General features: G+C 45.1%; 1 protein-coding gene across 1 annotated transcript in view; it reads left to right on the forward strand.

Moving 5' to 3' along the window:
• The window catches only part of INO80 (INO80 complex ATPase subunit), a 534,228-nt gene that overhangs the window by 346,256 nt on the left and 170,330 nt on the right, over positions 1-17,642 (forward strand). Inside the window, exon 25 of the mRNA XM_078659770.1 lies at positions 195-335. Coding sequence (XP_078515896.1) covers positions 195-335 — 141 coding nt within the window. The remainder of the gene's footprint in view (positions 1-194; positions 336-17,642) is intronic.

A 17,642-nucleotide genomic window follows, 5' to 3' on the forward strand; every position in this document is an offset into this window, starting at 1 on the left:
GGGGAATGTTTCAACGTATGTGATTTTATAAAAGATCCCAATGCTAGTGGTGCAGAAGGCTTGTATCTTTCCTAAAGGGTGTCTATGATAAGAGGCTTTCCACCAATCACTGTCAGACAAGAGCCATTGTTATAGGATTTGCTTTAGAATGAAACTCCTTTTTAACTCTTTCTTATGTTTCATTTGCTCCAAAGGATCTGGTGTTTAGTAGCTTTTGTAAAGCAATTTCTGGCCGCCTGGACCATGCAATACATCGACGAAAGTCTGCATACCCCAGAGTGCACTACTCCCAAGTCACTGAGCTTCCATCATTTGTGTGTCGTGGCACAACACTGGTAAGAGTTACAGAGAGTAAGTAGTTTGAAGTGCAAGTAATAATTGTTGGCTTTGGAACAAATGCTACAGAAGTGTGCTTGTGTGTATTTTAAGCACTGGGAACTAACCAACCAAAAAGGGTATGATTTTTTTCGGCATTCATAAACTGCATTTTTGTAGTAACATGGGGCCAGATGTACGATGCTCAAAATAGCGCCTCGCAAATTGCAAGTCTTTTGCGACTCGCAATTTGCGAGGCACTGTTTGCGATTCCCAATGGGGTCGGAAATTGCGAGGCTCATTAATATTAATGAACCCCTCACAATTTGCGAGCCCATTGGGAATGACAGGCCCTCTCAGGTATGGTGGCCTGCTGGGCTCAGCAGACCACCATGTTTGGGACTGCTTTTAAATGAAGCAGTTTGTTTTTTTAAATGCATCCCGTTTTCCTTAAAGGAAAACGGGATGATTTTTTTTCCTAAATTAAAAGTTTTCTTTTCATTTTTTAAGGGCAGGTAAAGGTCCCTGGGGCCAAGTCAGTCACAAAGTGGAAAGGGTCCCCTGGAGACCCCTTCCAAATTATGACTGCATTGCCATCCTCTTGAAGAGGGTGGTAATTTGCGAGTGTTTTGCGACTGCAATTGCGGTCACAAAACATTTGTACATTGATTTGCGGACGCAATTAGGAAGGAAACGCCCCTTTCATAATTGCGACTCGCAAATCCCAAATAGCAAATTGAAAATAAGTTGCGACTCACTATTTAGAAATTGTACATGGCCCTGTAGGTTTTTGCATGCGCTGACGGGTCGCAAACCCGTTTGCGCATGCAAAAAGGGTCATACATCTGGCCGGTACACTTTTGAAGTAACTTTCACTTTTGTAGTAAGTCTAGCTCTACACTTGGCCAACCATCAGTACTAAAACACTCTCCCATAGAAATTAATGGGGGTAGGGCCTTAAACTAAAACTCCATTGGAAATAATATTAAATTATTTAAAATAGTTAAAAATATTTTTTTTAAACTATAATTTTGTGTTAAAAATATAAATTAGTACATATATTTCAAATATTTAATCATCTATATATTTTTTATCATTTAAAATGTATAATTAAATATTTAATTTGACACCGGTTTTTCTGATGGATATTTTTAATCGCAGATTCTTCACTGTGGGGAATAGCCCCAGGCACCAGTCTGGTTATGGAAAATTAGAAGCAAATGCTCCTGCATGCCAGCAGGTAGCGAAGTGCGACTCCGTGTTAATGCCTTTCCTCTCTAGAATTGAAGAACGGAGTGGCATATAAATGCCAACAATGCACTCTGACATCAGTTCCTTTCTTTCTGCGCCTTAAGACATGGATTTTCTCCTCATATTCTTCAGTTGTGTGGAGATTTTTCCTCAGAAAAGTTTCCAGTGTGTAAGGGATGTTACCCACTAACACTATAATGTTTAGTATTTCTAGGGACTGTTGCAAACTGATGTCTGTCCCTGACCCCCATGAGCTCTACTTTTGGTGTGTAGGCTCATCGCATGGCTCCAAGGCCTGCAATAATTGCACTTAGATAAATCCGAAAGCCATGGAGATTGCAAGACGAAGCTCTAGGCGGCAAAGCATCTGAAGGCTCCACGTAGATCCCGCTCCAAGTCTGAGTTGAGAGTGCGGGCCCTCTCTGCTCCCAAAGTCGTTTCCTAGGTAGAACTTTGTCGAGATCGAAGTTTTCAGGTAAGTCAAAGAAGAAACCTCTCTGTCTTGCTCTCATTACACTAAGGATCAGATTCCATCCCACTTCCAATGCACCCCAAAATTCCAGGCCCATTGGCAACGGTGGCGCGAGAAACTCTTTAGAGAGGGTATGCTGTGGATTTTTGGCACATATTCAGCTCCCTGTGGTGTGCCTTCAGGCCCAAGAGTTGGCAGGCCCCCCAGTCAGGTTACTGACAGCGGATTTGCCCTTGGTGCCGTCTGGGCCCCTAAATCTCCTTTCTAGTTCCACACCGGCAATGGCTAGACCTCTCAACCCTCATCAGCCAATATGTTGACGCTGACACCGACTCCACCAGCGCTGGAGGAGGAACCGCAACCTACTCTGTTGTCTGACTTCGAACCGGCTTCAGTTCAACCTCTGCCACGTCCAGATCTTGATATGCCATAGTCTATAGTGAACCCATCGGACTCCGACATGATTCCACGACCGAGCAGCTGCAGACATATATTACACAAGCTTTTTGGCTAGTATTCTGATCAGAGCCAACCTTGTGCAGATGACAATGGTGGGAATAAGGGTGAATTTGACCCACCTTATGACAGACAACTGGTACATGGGGTTATAGGTGGCTGGGCACCTCACTGGACAGCTTCCCCCCACATTGCCCCAATCAGCAACAGAAGAGAAAGCACTTATTTTTTAACTGTTACTAGGAGGGTAACAGGGAGGGGGGGTGGGCGAACAGGCCCTTGATCTCAGTCTACTCACTATGGAGGTCAAACAAACTTACTTACAGAGGTCCTAGTGCCTGGCCAGGCACCAACTGAACCTCCTTTGCCCTTGAATGAATTTCTAACTGACACACTGTTGGTCCCTTGGACTAAACCATGCTCTGACGCCCCAGGTAACCAACAAGCCGCCTGTTGCCACGGACTTGCCCAAGGCGACTCTGATTTTCTGACTTAACATCTGACCCCCCCAGAAAGTTTGATGGTGCAGGCGTTCACCAAGAAAATGAACCCTAAGGCTTTTACATCCAGTCTCCCTGATAGGGAGTCAAAATGAGTGCATAACTTTGGCAAATGTGAAGTCAGTTAATACCTGGCTCTGATCGGAGGCCTCCTTGAATGTTATACCCATGCTCTTTGGGACACAGTGGGTGGGATACAACCTGCAGTTCCAAAAGACTTATAAGCTTCCTTATCCCAAACCATTCAGATGGTCATCATGCGGCCAAATACATCATCCGCTTGGGCCTAGACACCACAGATTGTGTAGGCAGGGCTATGGGAACTAGCATGGTGCTTTCACACCACACATGGATGAGGTCCACGGGCTTTCCAAGGGACATCCAGGCATCTTTAGTGGACATTCATTTCGATGGATCCTGCATGCTTGATAAAAAAACAGACTCTGACCTAGAATGTTTTTAAAGAAAGCCAAGCCACAACACGTTTTCAACTCCAGTCTGGCAAGTCCCACTGCAATTTTGCCCTTTTAGGGGATATAGATGGTGCAGCTCTCACCATTCACAAAACAGGTTTTCTAGCCATTTCAAGGTCTAGGCTGTGGGTCTGGCAGACTGCAGCCTGGCCATCAGAGGATGCGTTCCTTACAATCCTCCACCCCTCCGGCATCAACAACAAACCCTCTTTAGTGCATCTTTAGCGGCACACTGCTACCTGGTGTGCAGCAGCATCAGCCACCTCCCGCGGGGGTGGCAAAACATCATATTATGCCATGAAATTTCTTCTTGACCCACCACACCTACTACCTATGTTGGATGGTTGTCAGAAGACAATCGGCCCATCTTACTCCAGAAAGTGCAGGCCAAAGGAGCCGTACAGAGCTTTCTGGAATTGGAAGGAAGGACTGTTTTTTGTTGTTGTTTTTTTTTTTTATTCCTGTTACTTCCTGGTGCCGAAAAAGGAGCGGAGTAATTTGTCCTGTTCAAGACCTTTGGCATCTGAGTACTGTCCTGTGCGAAAACTAAGTCAAAATACTCACTTTAGCCCAGGTTCTTTCTGCCCTGGATTCTGGATGGTGCAGTTGGACCTGAAGGATGCTTATTTTAATACCTCCATCCTGCAGGCGCATAGGTGTTGCATACAGTTCAGGGTGGGTCATGAGCAATTCCAGTTTGCTGTGCTCTCTTTCAGACTAACCAGTGCCCCTGAGGTGTTCGCAGATGTGGTGATGGTGTAGTTGCTGCCCATCTGAGGTGTTCAGGAGTACCAGTCTTCCCCTACCTTGTTGACTGGCTGTTGAAGGTGGGCTGTTGCGGACAACCTCCAGACGACAGCGAACGTCTAGACATCCTTTGAGTTCACAGTCAACCTGCTGAGGTCATATTTGACTCCTTGGCAAAGGCTGGCTTTCATCGGCGCCATCCTGGATATGGTGCGGTTTTAAGCTTTTCCTCTAGACCAGCATGTCCAGGATATTCAGGTTATGATTTTGATGTTTCAGTCTCTGTCCTCCTGATTCTCAGTGAGGATGGCTAATAGGATTCTGGTCCTCTCAGCTTCCTGCAGCCTGAATGATCATGCCAGATGGCACATGCATGCATTGCAACCGGACCTGAATTCTCTGTGGGCCTTGAGGAAACCTATTGCATTCTATCCAGGTATCGGAGGAGAGTGCAAACGATCTGCAGTTGTGGCTACTCGACCACAATTGGACTAGCAGCAAACCGTCTTCCACCCCACTCAGAGCTGACTGTAGTCACTCGTTGCTACTGGGTTGGGGAGGCCATTACGGAGAGGTGGAGGTCACAGGTCTCTGGTCTCTAGCGGAGAGCCGGTTCCATAGCAACTTCTTGGAACTGCAGGCGGTTTGCTTGACACTAAAGGTCTCATTTTTTTTTGTTTAAATATCCTTTATTGAAGTCATAGGAGGAATGAAAACATGAATGTTACAACATACACAGTACTACATCTCAGAGATGTCTGTCATGTTTGCGGGGGACACTAAAGGTCTCATGGTAGGTTTCCATGGACAACACTCCTGCTACCATATTACTGCAACAAGCAGGGCAAGGTAAGGTTCAGGGTTCTGAGCCAGGAGACTGTGTTCCTCAGGAACTGGCTGGATCATTGGGGGATTTCCCTGGTGGGATCATTAAACACCATGGCAGAAGAACTGAGGCAAAGATGCCTAGCGGATCACAAATGGCAATTGCATCTGGATGTGGCACAGGGCATCTTCCAACAGTGGGGAAACTCCAGGCTAGAGCTGTTCGCCACCACCAAGAAAGCTCATTTCCAGTACTTTTGTATGCTGGAATTCTTTAGACACCCCTCTCTTGGACACACGTCTGTCTAAAGTGCAGCACAGATCTCCTGTATGACTTACACCGCTGCCTCTCCTGCTCCTAGTGCTGAGGAAGATCAGGAACAACCAGGCCCTAGTCATCCTGGTGGCAACAGATTGGGTCGGGATATTGTGGTACCTGGAACTCGTGGCTCTGAGTATCTGCTCTCTGATCAGACTTCCACTGAGTGAGGACCTCATGTTGCAGCAGAGCAAGGTCTTGCATCTGGGGCTGCAGAATCTGCACCTCCATATGTAGCGATTCAGGGTGATTGTTGTGTTCTTTTGATCTCCTTCCCGAGGTTGTTGATGTCATCATAGAGGCCAGGCGTCCTTCCATGAAATCTGTATATGCAATGCATTGGGACAAGTTTGTGGCATGGTGTGGTACCTATTTGTTAGACCCCTTTTGTCATTTTGGTAGCCTTGCTATTCTGACCGCCAGTTCCTTTTAACCAGCAAATATCTCAGCTTTCGTTGCCATTTGACAGCCACTCGTAACCATCTTTTTCTTTCCTTCAATATGCATGCTTATGCTGACGCCAACTCACCTGTCATAGATTGCAAATCCCTTGTTCAGGGGTGTAGAATTTAATAAAATATCTACTTGTCCATGGGGCAGGTTGCTTCATAAGTCTACTTGTCCTGTAACAAAACCCACATGTCCCCTTGGTGTCATGTAGTGTGTCATAAATTATGGCAGCAATCTTATTATATAAGAGCTCTGATATAGCCTCTCTGATTATGCCAGGGCTCATACCATAGTAGTGTTTGCATACTTGTATTCCCCTTATGATACCACCTTTCCGCAAATCTACATACTGGGGATGAAGGTATTGCTAAGCAATAATTCCAGGGTTAGAATGCCCTTTTGAGTCTGTGAAAACCTACCAACTTGCATGGTTTAAGAGTTTTCAACACCTCTTCTCTAATCTTTTCCCATACTGAGAAATGTTGGAAATTTACTCCTGACAATGGCAGGCGTAAACCTTCATCCAGAGATGGGAAAAAAGGTGGAAAGTGAACTTGCAAACACTCAGATTTTGGCATCAGCAAATCTACACATTTATATTGTATCATGCTAAAATGCAGTTCACAAATATTTTCTGGGAGTACTATTTCTTCTACTACTTCTGGGAATTCGCGATAAACAGTATAACTGCACTTAATGAAAGGACATATACCATGGGTGCACTTTTGAGGCTTTCTTTAATAATTGGGCCCTTAATTTGGTGTGGCTTTGTCTATGACCTTTTGTGTTTATTAAAATTCTGTCTCTCTGTTTCGGCTTGCTTCGCTGTGAGTGACAGCATTCAGCTCTTTCACAAGGAGCATATCAGCATAGAAAGTAGTTTTGTTAATTGCCAGTAAATACTGTGGCAGTGTGTACTTTTTGAGACCAAAAAATGTTTTGATTTTGCCAATGTTTGTTATAATGGTAAAGGTCCGGCAGCTCCCACATCAATAAGGTTTTACAAAAACCATGCCAAAACAAGTCACACGTTGACAAAACTAAAAAGCTGACCACCAATTTCAGACCTACTGGCTTTGCCAATGCTTCATTTTTGTTTCCCATAATCTTATTGAAACTGGTTACACTGATTTTCTATTATGAATATTTTTTGGGAAATACTGGCATGCATCAACACATGTTACTATATGATGCTGCAAAGAAATGGTACCTGAATTTTACAGTAGTTTAGCTAAATGTTTTTTTCCTGATTTATGAACATTCTATTGTGAAAGCAAAGAATGATCAATCTTGCTTTCAAGCTAGTGCAAATATTTGCATCAAATCCGTGAGCATTCTGGGAGCATTATGCAAAGCCTCATATTGCTAAACTTTGAAAACATGTGTACACATTTTCATACTGGATCCACTGTCAATAGTGCAGTCAGAGCTTACAAAATTTACTTAGAGCGCTCACCCTAATTATAACGGCTTTCAATTAATGAACCATAAATACATGTTTGAACACCATTAACATATGGACAACAATATTACCTTAACTGCAGACAGTGCCCTTCCCTGAGCCATAATCTGGTACTACAAATGGGCAGCCAAAGGCTTTGTGCTGCAAGGGGTTGGGCCTACTTGTCCAAATGACAAAATACGCATCAAAATGTGTTGCCCTTGACCCCAAACAATATGTGTCGGGCTATAGGAATTCCACACCCTGCTTGCTAGTTTAACCCACTCTTCCCAAATTTTTTACATCATTTGTGAAACAAATGTATCTTTTTGTGCATGGTCACCCCAAATATTTTGCCTTTTTCTTTATCTTATTTCTGCTGGCTTTAAGAGCCTGTGCACTTAACCACTGCTAAACAGCATCAAAATGCACATGCATCTCCTCCAACCTGTGCTGCTCATTGGGACTCTCTATATGCCCTATGTAACATTCCTATTAGTCCATTGTAAATGGTACCTAAAGTGCATCTATGACATGGAAAGTTAAATGTCATGTGTGGCCTGTAGTGTGTATTTACACCACCCACGTATATGACAAAATGTATTGCTGCCAGTTTCACCACTGTGCTAAGGCTGGGTTGCAGCTTAAATGCAAAGTAGTGAAAGTGGCAGAAAAAGTGCCTTTGCCACATAGGAAAAGCAGATTTTTAAAAATATATTCATGAGTCATCCCTAAATGCCTTGTAAATCCTTCAGGTCAGGAATGCTATTATAGCAGGATAGTGAGCACTACCTATTGGGGTTAGTGCACCCTCGCAGTGAAATAAAATGCAAAAGCTACTTTCCTCCGTAGGCCTGACTAGACTTTGCTCTAACCGACCGTGGTGGTATTCAAATCTTTATTTCCCACCTCGGCTTAGAAAAGGGCTTGAAAACTGGTCAACATTATTCCCTGCTTAGTTTAAAATCAGGCTTAATGATTAAATCAGATTTTTGATGCCTTAAGGGGAGGGGATCAGGGGCCGAGGTGTGCCGACCCAGTCATCGATCTTCCCTCCAGCACTCTTCCCCACCTCCGATCCTCTTTGCGATTGTAAAGGCCAAGTATGCTTTTTGCGCTTCCCTAATGATATTATGATGGACTCTAAGCGTGGAGCGATATTCTGTTTTATCATTGGAGGATTTGGTAAGAAGCCATCTACGTTCAAGGTGTTTACAGGTCGATTCCTCGTGACGCAAGGTCTCCGAGAACCACAGAGCTGGACTTCTAGATATAGGCGGTTTACTTACTAGAGGCCAAATGACTTCCTAGTCAACTAGACTGGCAACAATATTGGGCGCCCTATTGGATGTAAATTCTGAAAAAGCTCGACACTGGGGAGAAAACAGATGCCATTATAACCCAGTTAATTATCCCATCAGCAGGGAGGACAGTTCAACTTCCTCTAATATTGTGTAATATGCGCCTAACCTGTATCTCATAACGGAGTCGTAAATTTAAAAAGAAACTCAAAATATCTGATAGAGAATTCTAGCTGCAAATTCCTTACCTTAGTATTATCCCCAGGCATCAGACTGGATCTGGAAATTGTTTTGTGAGCAGCACCTCTGCTTTGCCAGTAGGTGTCATCGTCCAGCCCTGTGTAGCATTGTACATGCCTAAAATGACATGCGCGCTTCCTATGTAGGTGCCACCCCTTCATACTGATGTCAGTTTCTTTTTGCGACTTTTCACAACAGGGTCACGGAGCCTCGAAGAACACTGGCCACTGGTGTGGAAAACTAGGGCTCTGAGAGGGGAAAGTCCTGTCCCTAGAAATCCACTTACAGAGAGGAGAGGATAGGTCAGTCGTTAAGGAATCTGAGGCTAAATAGTTTCTACCAGATAAGGCGTTACTGAAGGTAAATAACTTGTTTTAACGCTAGAGACTTCTTGCCGCAGATTCCTTTCCTTAGAATAGATACCCAAGCAAAACCTCCCGGGAAGTGGGTCCGTGAAACCATTTCACACCAAAAAGTCCTGCCGGACCAAACTGGCAAAGTACCAGTCCGGAAAGACCTGACTGTCCAGGCAGTAGTGCTTGGTGAACTTGTGCCAAGAAGACAACGTTGTGTCCATGCAGATGTCCAGGACCGGAACTCCACGAGCTAACACAGTGGTGGCAGCCTTAGCTCTGGTGGAAAAGTAGAATAAATCAAACAAACAAACAGAAAAAAACAACATTGTGTATTGGTATGCATTACTTTTTGGGTCCACCTACCTTGATCTAAATGTAAGGCAATATTTGCCTTAAAACAGAAGGGGAGACTACAGAGGAAGTTAAAAAGTGGATAAACAAGGTAAGTTGTTACACAGAAGTTAATGTATAAATTATTCAGTGGCAAAAATGTCGCTAGCCCAACACTGGTACATAGAAATCAATGCCTAGTTCATTCAGTGACAGCGGGATCATTCAGATTTAAGTTCCACCAGGGCGGGTGGAAGGAATCCCAGGTCCTACAAACATGGAGTTTAAGTTGGCGCATGGGAACCGAAGTGAATGCCAGGGTCAAACGGCACCAGCAATATCTCATTCCCTAGCACCTTCCTCTCCCTCGCTGTAGGGGACCGCCCAAGCAAGCCCTTACTGGGTGCTGGCCACACCAGTATGCAGGAGGCTGTGTGAGTCGCTGGTGTCTTATTTTCCCAACCCCTGTCTTCAAAGGCCGTTTTCATCCCCCTACCACCAGCGTATCAAATCTACTTGGTGGCGTCCTCCATCTCTGCTGTTGTGGCAGGGATAGTGTTGGGTCAGCCCCCTGCAGTACTGGCCAAGCCCATATCTCATTAGCGCTGGCCAGCCTGATGGCGAGGTCTAATCTGGTACGGTAGGGCTCTCCCTTCGCCTGTGCTCCGCTTCTCCCGGGGTATGGTGTCTGGGTCACAGGATTCCAAACGGTGGTGGTAGGTCCCACTGGAGCCCCTGCACCCCAGGTCTAATCAGGCTCATACTATAGTCACCCGCCTTCCATCGTTTTGTTTTATTATTCCCTGTACCACACCCCACAACAAACTTTGATCCTTTCTAGGGTAAAAGTTATTTTCCATAGCCTTAGCAAGTGTGCAGTGTTTTGGGTAGTTATCACCTAATTATAATCCACCTCCATGATAAAACTGCACAATACCCCATACTTAATGTTTCGCTGCCTGGTAGTGCGTCGACAAGACATCAGAGACGTATCAAAATAGTGTCATGCAGGGAAGGCGGAGGAGGAATGAAAGTGACAAGAAAAAAACATTATCTTTCATTGTCAGCTCCTGTATCCTGCAAAGTAGTGCATATCTACGTATACATGGCATAGTGACTTTACATTTGCAGATCAATCCCTCTCCATTGGCTTGCGGCACATCCGCTGCTGCTGATGCTTGGGCATCTTTGAGTGTGATTCTCTGCCCACTCGACTCCTCCTGCTCACCCCTCCCCATCCACTGGGAGGATGGGGCTAAGCCCTGGTGGTCACTTCTAGCTGAAGCTGAAATGTAAAGCATGCTCCACAGCTCTTGAAGAGAGATGGCAGCTGGGAAAGTTCAAGAGAAAGGGACATTGTGGGAACAACAAGCAAGCCTCATACAATTGTTGCCAAATAGTATGCATTCATGTTGAGCTCAGTAGTTCCACTTCAAACTAGCTCAGGCGGGGGAGCCCAGATGCAGCTATACTGCTTTGTTTCTTCAGCTACTCCTGCTCACTGCTGTGCATGCACTGTCCGTGCCCTCTGTGTGAGGGGGAGCTTACAGTGCTGCTGACTGCTCTAGTATTTTGTGTGTGCATGTGTAAGCAGTTTGCATTGCTCTGGCTGCCTGTGCCATACCCGTTCTCTGTGTCTGGGCAAACCGTGTGGCGTGGCAGGTGTCTGTGACTTTTGGGGGTCCCAGTTCACAAAGATGGAGCAACGTTTATGGTGCCAGAATTCATCCACTCTTGATAATCAGAAATTAATACATTTCACCCTCGGAATTTAATGTACTTAAATGTAAAAATGCCACCAATGTGGTAAAACATCTCTCTGGGGATGGTTGTTGGATATTTAGGATGGCAACACCTGCAAAAGGTGCGAATCCCTCTAAACGTTACTCGTGGGTAGGACTACATCCATTTTTAGGGTGGAACAGGGTAGTGTAAATCCCAGAAATGATGGGGGCAGGGGAATTTGGATTTATTCTCTGAGGAGAAAAATGTTTTCCAAATTGCGAACAAAAGTGAAAGTAGAACACTGCACATGCATTGTTTAGTTTCCATGGCAGATGTTCAGATTTGCTGTATTTCCATATAGCTAATCGTGAGTATTCTTAAGAAGTTGCACCAGTCTCTGCTTTTAATGGGTACTCTTGGAATTGTTTGATAATTCCTGGAAAGTCTGAAAATTAACTACATTGTACTCATAATACTACAAGTGTACATTTCTGATTTCCCTGCTGATAGCTGTGTTAGTTGGGTGCTGTTGCCCATGCTGTGCCTAGGTTAGTGCAGCTTGGTAAACCTTCTTCCCTATCCGGCAGCCACAACTGTTACCAGCACCACTGCTTGTTGAGCCAGCTCTGCAGATGCCTCGCCGCGTGCTGTGTTACAGTACAGCCCATCTCTTGAGGGAAGGGCGCATGTGGCTGATGTGGGTCTCCTATTTGCTTTTGTTTTATGGTCCAATAAAAAGCAAGAGCTGGAGTCGCTGACAAGCAGTAATTGTGTTTAAACGCGCTGATGTGTTATCGCATACAATGCAGAAGCAGGGCCACACATCTGCTGCTAAGATATACATGTCCCTGCTGCCTCTCTGGGCAGCTGCTCACCCTGCTCTTTCTTCATGCAGTGATGCCAATCCTTCCTCTTTTCTTAGCTGAGTGGTGGCCACAAACTTGGGGCATGTTCTGCCAACTGGCCAGAAATGACACACTCGGTGTCTGGTCTTTGTCTATCATAAGCCATCAACAGTCTTTTGTAACACCTCTCATACTAGTGAAGGCAATACTTTGTCTACCCTGGGACATTTCCATGCCTCTTATTAGGAGACCGTATGTTCTTTCTTAAAGTGTGTTTCAGAAGAAATGATTTACTCTTGGCTGGTGACTGACTGAAAATAGCATGTAAATGACCACCCTCGCCTTTGTACTTTTATTGCTTCAGTCACCATTATTAATGATAAAGCTTCAGCAATATTGCAGGCTTAAAATGAATGCCTACTTCATGGATCCATGCCCATCCTATGGCCACAAATATATCTTTGTTTAAAGTGGAGAGTTCATCTATATTGAGAGACTGATATTGCTTTGTATGTAGCTTTATTTTAGTTTTTCGTTTTGTAAGCACTGGCTTTGTGTCAAGTGGCCACTTCATAGTTCTGAGTATGGTGAACCAGTTCATGTGTAAGCCAAGGGAAACAGCCTTTACGCCGAAGGCTGAACAACGAGATGCCTTGCATTACAATGCCGTCTTTACAATGCCTAACTTTACAGGGAAGGTTTTTACCACGAGTATGCCATATAGCGCGGATGTCTTTACAACGAGTTTCGTTGTCAACGCATGAATGGTAAAGGCATACTCGTAGTAAAAAAAAAAAGGTCATATATATATATATATGTATGTGTATATATAGAGTGGTTATGGGTTTCTGGGTGGCAATGTTATTTTTGGGTTTAGGTTGGGCGTTGTTTTTTCGTTGGCAAAGGTATTTTTAGGGTTTAGGGAGGGTATGGGTTTTTGGGTGGCATGGGTAATTTAAGGGTTTAGGGTGCCTCTAGTTTTTTGGGTGGTGTTATTTTAGGGTTTAGGATGGGTATGGGTTTTTAAGTGGTATGAATAATTTTATGGTTTAGGGTGGATATGGGTTTTTAGGTGGCAAGTTTTATTTTACGGTGGGTATGCGCTTTTGGGTGGTATGAGAATTTTTAGGGTTTAGGGGGATATTGATTTTTATGTGGCATGGGTCATTTAAGGGTTTATGGTGGGGTTGGGTTTTTGGATGGCAAGGATAATTTTAGGGTTTGGGATGGGTATTAGTTTTTGGGTGGCAAGGGAATTTTTAGGATTTGGAGTGGGTATGGGTTTTAGAGTAGTAGGGGATTTTTATGGTTTAGTATGGGATTTTGGGTGGGAAATTAATTTTTAGGGTTTAGTGTGGGTATGGGTTTTTGGGAGGCATGGGTAATTTTAGGGTTTATGGTGGGTATGGGTATTTGGGTGGCGAGGGTAATTTTATTGTTTAGGGTGTATATGGGTTTTTGGATGGCAAGGGAATTTTTAGGATTTAGAGTGGGTATGGGTTTTTGGGTGATTGGGGATTTTTAGGGTTTAGTATGGGATTTTGGATGGGAAAGGAATTTTTAGGGTTTAGGCTGGGTATGGGTTTTTGGGTGGTGTAGGAAACTGGGTTTTTGTTGCAGTACACCCCCACGCACTTTTTTTGCCTGGTATTTGATGCAACTTTGACTGAAGTGTGCTGGGTTCCTGATAACCAAGCCCCGAGTACCAGTGTTCTTTCCTAAAACTGTACAATTGTTCCCCCAATTGGCAATACCTTTTAAACCCACTATACGTCCCTACTAAATGGTACCCACAGCCTGAGGTACTAAAGAGGGTCCCCCAAGGCCAACAGTATGAATTGTGCCACCCTAATGGACCCCTCACCTAACTCATGCAGGGCTGCTATCATAGGCTGCGTGTTGCTGGTCAGTTCCATTACTACCTGTGCGAGTAGACAGGGAAGCCATTTTAGAACATGTGCTGGACACTGGTGAAAACGAGTTCCCCAGCCACATGATGGCTTCACTGAAAATAGGGATGCTTGGTATCAAACACCTCGTATTGGTAAACCCACACTGATTCCATTGTTGGATTTACCAATATATGCACACAGTGGATACCTTAGAGGTGCCCCCTGAAAACCTACCAGCCTATGGCATGCTCGCATACTGGTTTCTGCCACCTGAGACAGACACTGTTCTGACCCTCTAGGGTAAGAGCCTTATGCTCTCAAGAGACCTAGAACAAACGTCTGTCCAGGCAGAGGGTGTTACACCCCCCTTCAACAGGATGCCCTGCTGATTAGCCTTCCAAGGCCGGCAAGCTTCAAAGAGCTGCTGCCTTTGAAATGCGAATTTGGCATCCCTCCAGAGTCCCTTTGGCACCTGGACAGGTGAGAAAATCAGCTAGTCAGGTAGGCGTGCCACCAGCAGGAGACCACCCCTAAGGTGGGCTAAACTGAGGTGGACATAACTTTTCAGAAGTAGATATCTTTGTGATGGCATACTTAGTAATTCTGTTACAGGGTTATGCCCACTTCTCATAGGATGTGGTCATATAGGAAGTGTAGTGACCTCAAGGTTCAGTAGCCCATTGGCTACTTCCCTGCACTTCCCTAAAACCCTTAAATTCAGTATTTAGGGGTGCCCCTGGCACCAGAAGAAGAGATCCTTTTGGCCTGAAAGAAATGAAGAAGAGTTGCATCCCGCAAGAACAGAAGATGCAGCTTGCATCATCTCTGCCGGCCTGCCTGCGGCCTTTGCCAATTGCTTCAAAAGTCAACAGTCCGGCAGCTGCTGAGTCCCCAAGCCCAGGAGACCTGCCAGTACTTCATCCAGGAACCAAGACCTCCCAAGAAGCAGCAGTCCTGCTTCTCTGCATCCTGCAGACACCCAAAGACCACTGTAAGGACTATGTGACCACAGAAACCCAACACCTTAAGACACCACTGCACCCGTCGCTCCAAGGCCGAGTTGAAGTGGGCCAAAGGTGTCAGCATGGTCCTCCAGCCCTCCAGAAACCGAGTTCAGTGTGGTGACACCTCTCATGGACTCCTCGACATCACTTGCAGCCTCTGCACGCAGGCCCCCTCTACCACGACTGCTCAATTTTTTTAACTAAAAATAATTCATATTCAAAAATGTACTTACTTGAGCGCCTTTCATCAGATGCCTAAACGTAAATAAAGATGCTTGCTATTTTTATAAATTGGCGTGGAACTACCTGCTTAAGTCGTGCTTCTCATTTATTGACCATTGTGTGTATTTTCAGATGTCTTGTGCTCCTCTGTGATAAGCCTAACACTGCTCGCCCACACTACCCCCTAGCAGAGCACTTTGGGGTTGCCATTGGAAAGCCCCTGTCCACTGATAAGGGAACCCCTGGACTCTTTACACGCTATATCTCATTTCGATGTTTCATATAAAGAGCCAGTTTCCTACAGGTGGCAAGGGTAATTTTGGGGTTCAGGGTGGGTATAGGTTTTTGGGTGGCAAGGGAAATATTAGGGCTGTAAGGAATGTTTTAGGGTACAGGGGTTGTGGGTTAAAAGGGTCATATATATATATATATATATATATCACTTCCACCTCCTACTTCCTTTACAAACCGGTACCAACACCACTGGAATCTAGTTTTATTAGATCGGATCACTATGGCATAACTTGTTTGGGCAGTCTCCACTGCCTTTCTCACAGATTAAAATAAATATATTTATATATATATATATTTAAAAGTATTTTAGTTTTGTTATTTATAGTGTGTGTGTGTGTATATATTATATTCACTGAAAAAACCATAGGTTTCACGGGTGTTATAGTTAGTTGGACATTTCACTCGTACAAAACCATTCCCCCGTTATAGTTAGTTCAGCTAACTATAACTCGCGCCCCCGCAATGCACTGCTGATGACTTCACATATTACATCACTCATGACATGGTCAGTGACATCACTCATGACATCTCAAATGACATCACTGATTACTTCATCGTTGTGATAGTGACAGACCTCCTCTCACCCTAATATAACCTTTGATATACACACTCAAAAATAGAAACTAACATTTTCAAAACAATGAACATACGAATACCAGTTACAACACACCTATTCACTAATTCCAAGATCTACACACACATCCACTCATTCACCAACAGTCCTATACAGTCACCCATACATGTATTGCTCATCATATGTACTCATACACCTATACATCCTGTTACACACCGCCACTCATCCATAGTTACTCACACACATAGTCACACATGCAAAGTATCAAACATCCATTTACTTACATATACAGTTATACACACACCACCACACTTCTACATAAACTTACATATACTTACTCTCTAAAACAATCACTTATAGAAACACATACTTATTTATACAGGAACTCAAGTGCGGGGCCAGAGGTGACATGTGCAAACACGCGCGGTGGCGCGTTTTGAGTTGGGGAATTAAGTCCCCTTGATTCCTGAGGGTCCCTGGGGGCCAACTAACCAACCAGGTATGTCCAGTAAATGCCACAGAGTTGCATTGCAGAAAGGTGTAAAATGGGGCATGGCCTCGGACCACCTCTCTGCAACGCAGCTCTGTGGTGCTTACTGGAGGTACATGGTGGGCTAGTTGGACCCAGCGACTCTCAGGATTACAGGGGACTTAATTCCCCAACTTAAAATGCGCCACAGGGCGTGTTTGCACATGTCACCTCTGGCCCCGCCCCCTCTCCTTACCACTGCGCAAAGGCACCCTGTGCCACGTTTTAAGTTGGGGGATTAAGTCCCCTTGAATCCTGAGAGTGGTGTAAAAAGGGGCATGGCCTGGACCACCTTTCCGCAACGCAGCACAGTGCAGTGGCGCTTACTGGAGGTAAGTGGTGGGCTAGTTTGCCTCCAGGGACACTCAGGAGTGAAGAGGAATTAATTCCCCAACTTAAAACGCGCCACAGGGTGTGTTTGCACACATGTCACCTCAGGCCCCGTCCCCTCCCTTCAACACTGTACAAACGCACCCCGTGGTGCGTTTTGAGTTGGCGGATAAAGTCCCCTTGAATCCTGAGGGTCCCTGGGATCCAACTAGCTCACCAGGTACCTCCAGTAAGCGCCACAGAGCTGTGTTGCAGAGAGGTGTAAAAAGGGGCATGGCCTCTGAACACCTCTCTGCAACGCAGCTACCTGGCGCATAATGGAGGTACCTGGTAGGCTAGTTGGCCCTCAGGTACCCTCAGTATTCAAGGGGAATTATTTCCTCAACTTACAACTCACCAGGGGGCACGTTTGCACAGTGGTGAAGGAAGGGGGTGGGGCCTGAGGTGAAATGTGTGCAACACACATCTTGTGGCATGTTTTAAGTTGGGGAATTAATTCCTCTTCAATCCTGAGGGTCCCTGGGGGCCAACTAGCCCACCAGGTACCTCCAGTATGCGCCAGGGAGCTGCGTTGCAGAGAGGTGTTCAGAGGCTATGCCCCTTTTTACACCTCTCTGCAACGCAGCTCTGTGGTGCTTACCTGAGGTACATGGTGGGCTAGTTGGAGAGAGCATACATTAAAGGGAAATGACGCTGTGGTTTTTTTTCGTCACTTGCTGCTGCCCCATGATGAAGAAGCATGTTGCTTCGA

Source organism: Lissotriton helveticus, chromosome 9 (assembly GCF_964261635.1).
Source record: "Lissotriton helveticus chromosome 9, aLisHel1.1, whole genome shotgun sequence".
Lineage (NCBI taxonomy): Eukaryota > Metazoa > Chordata > Amphibia > Caudata > Salamandridae > Lissotriton > Lissotriton helveticus.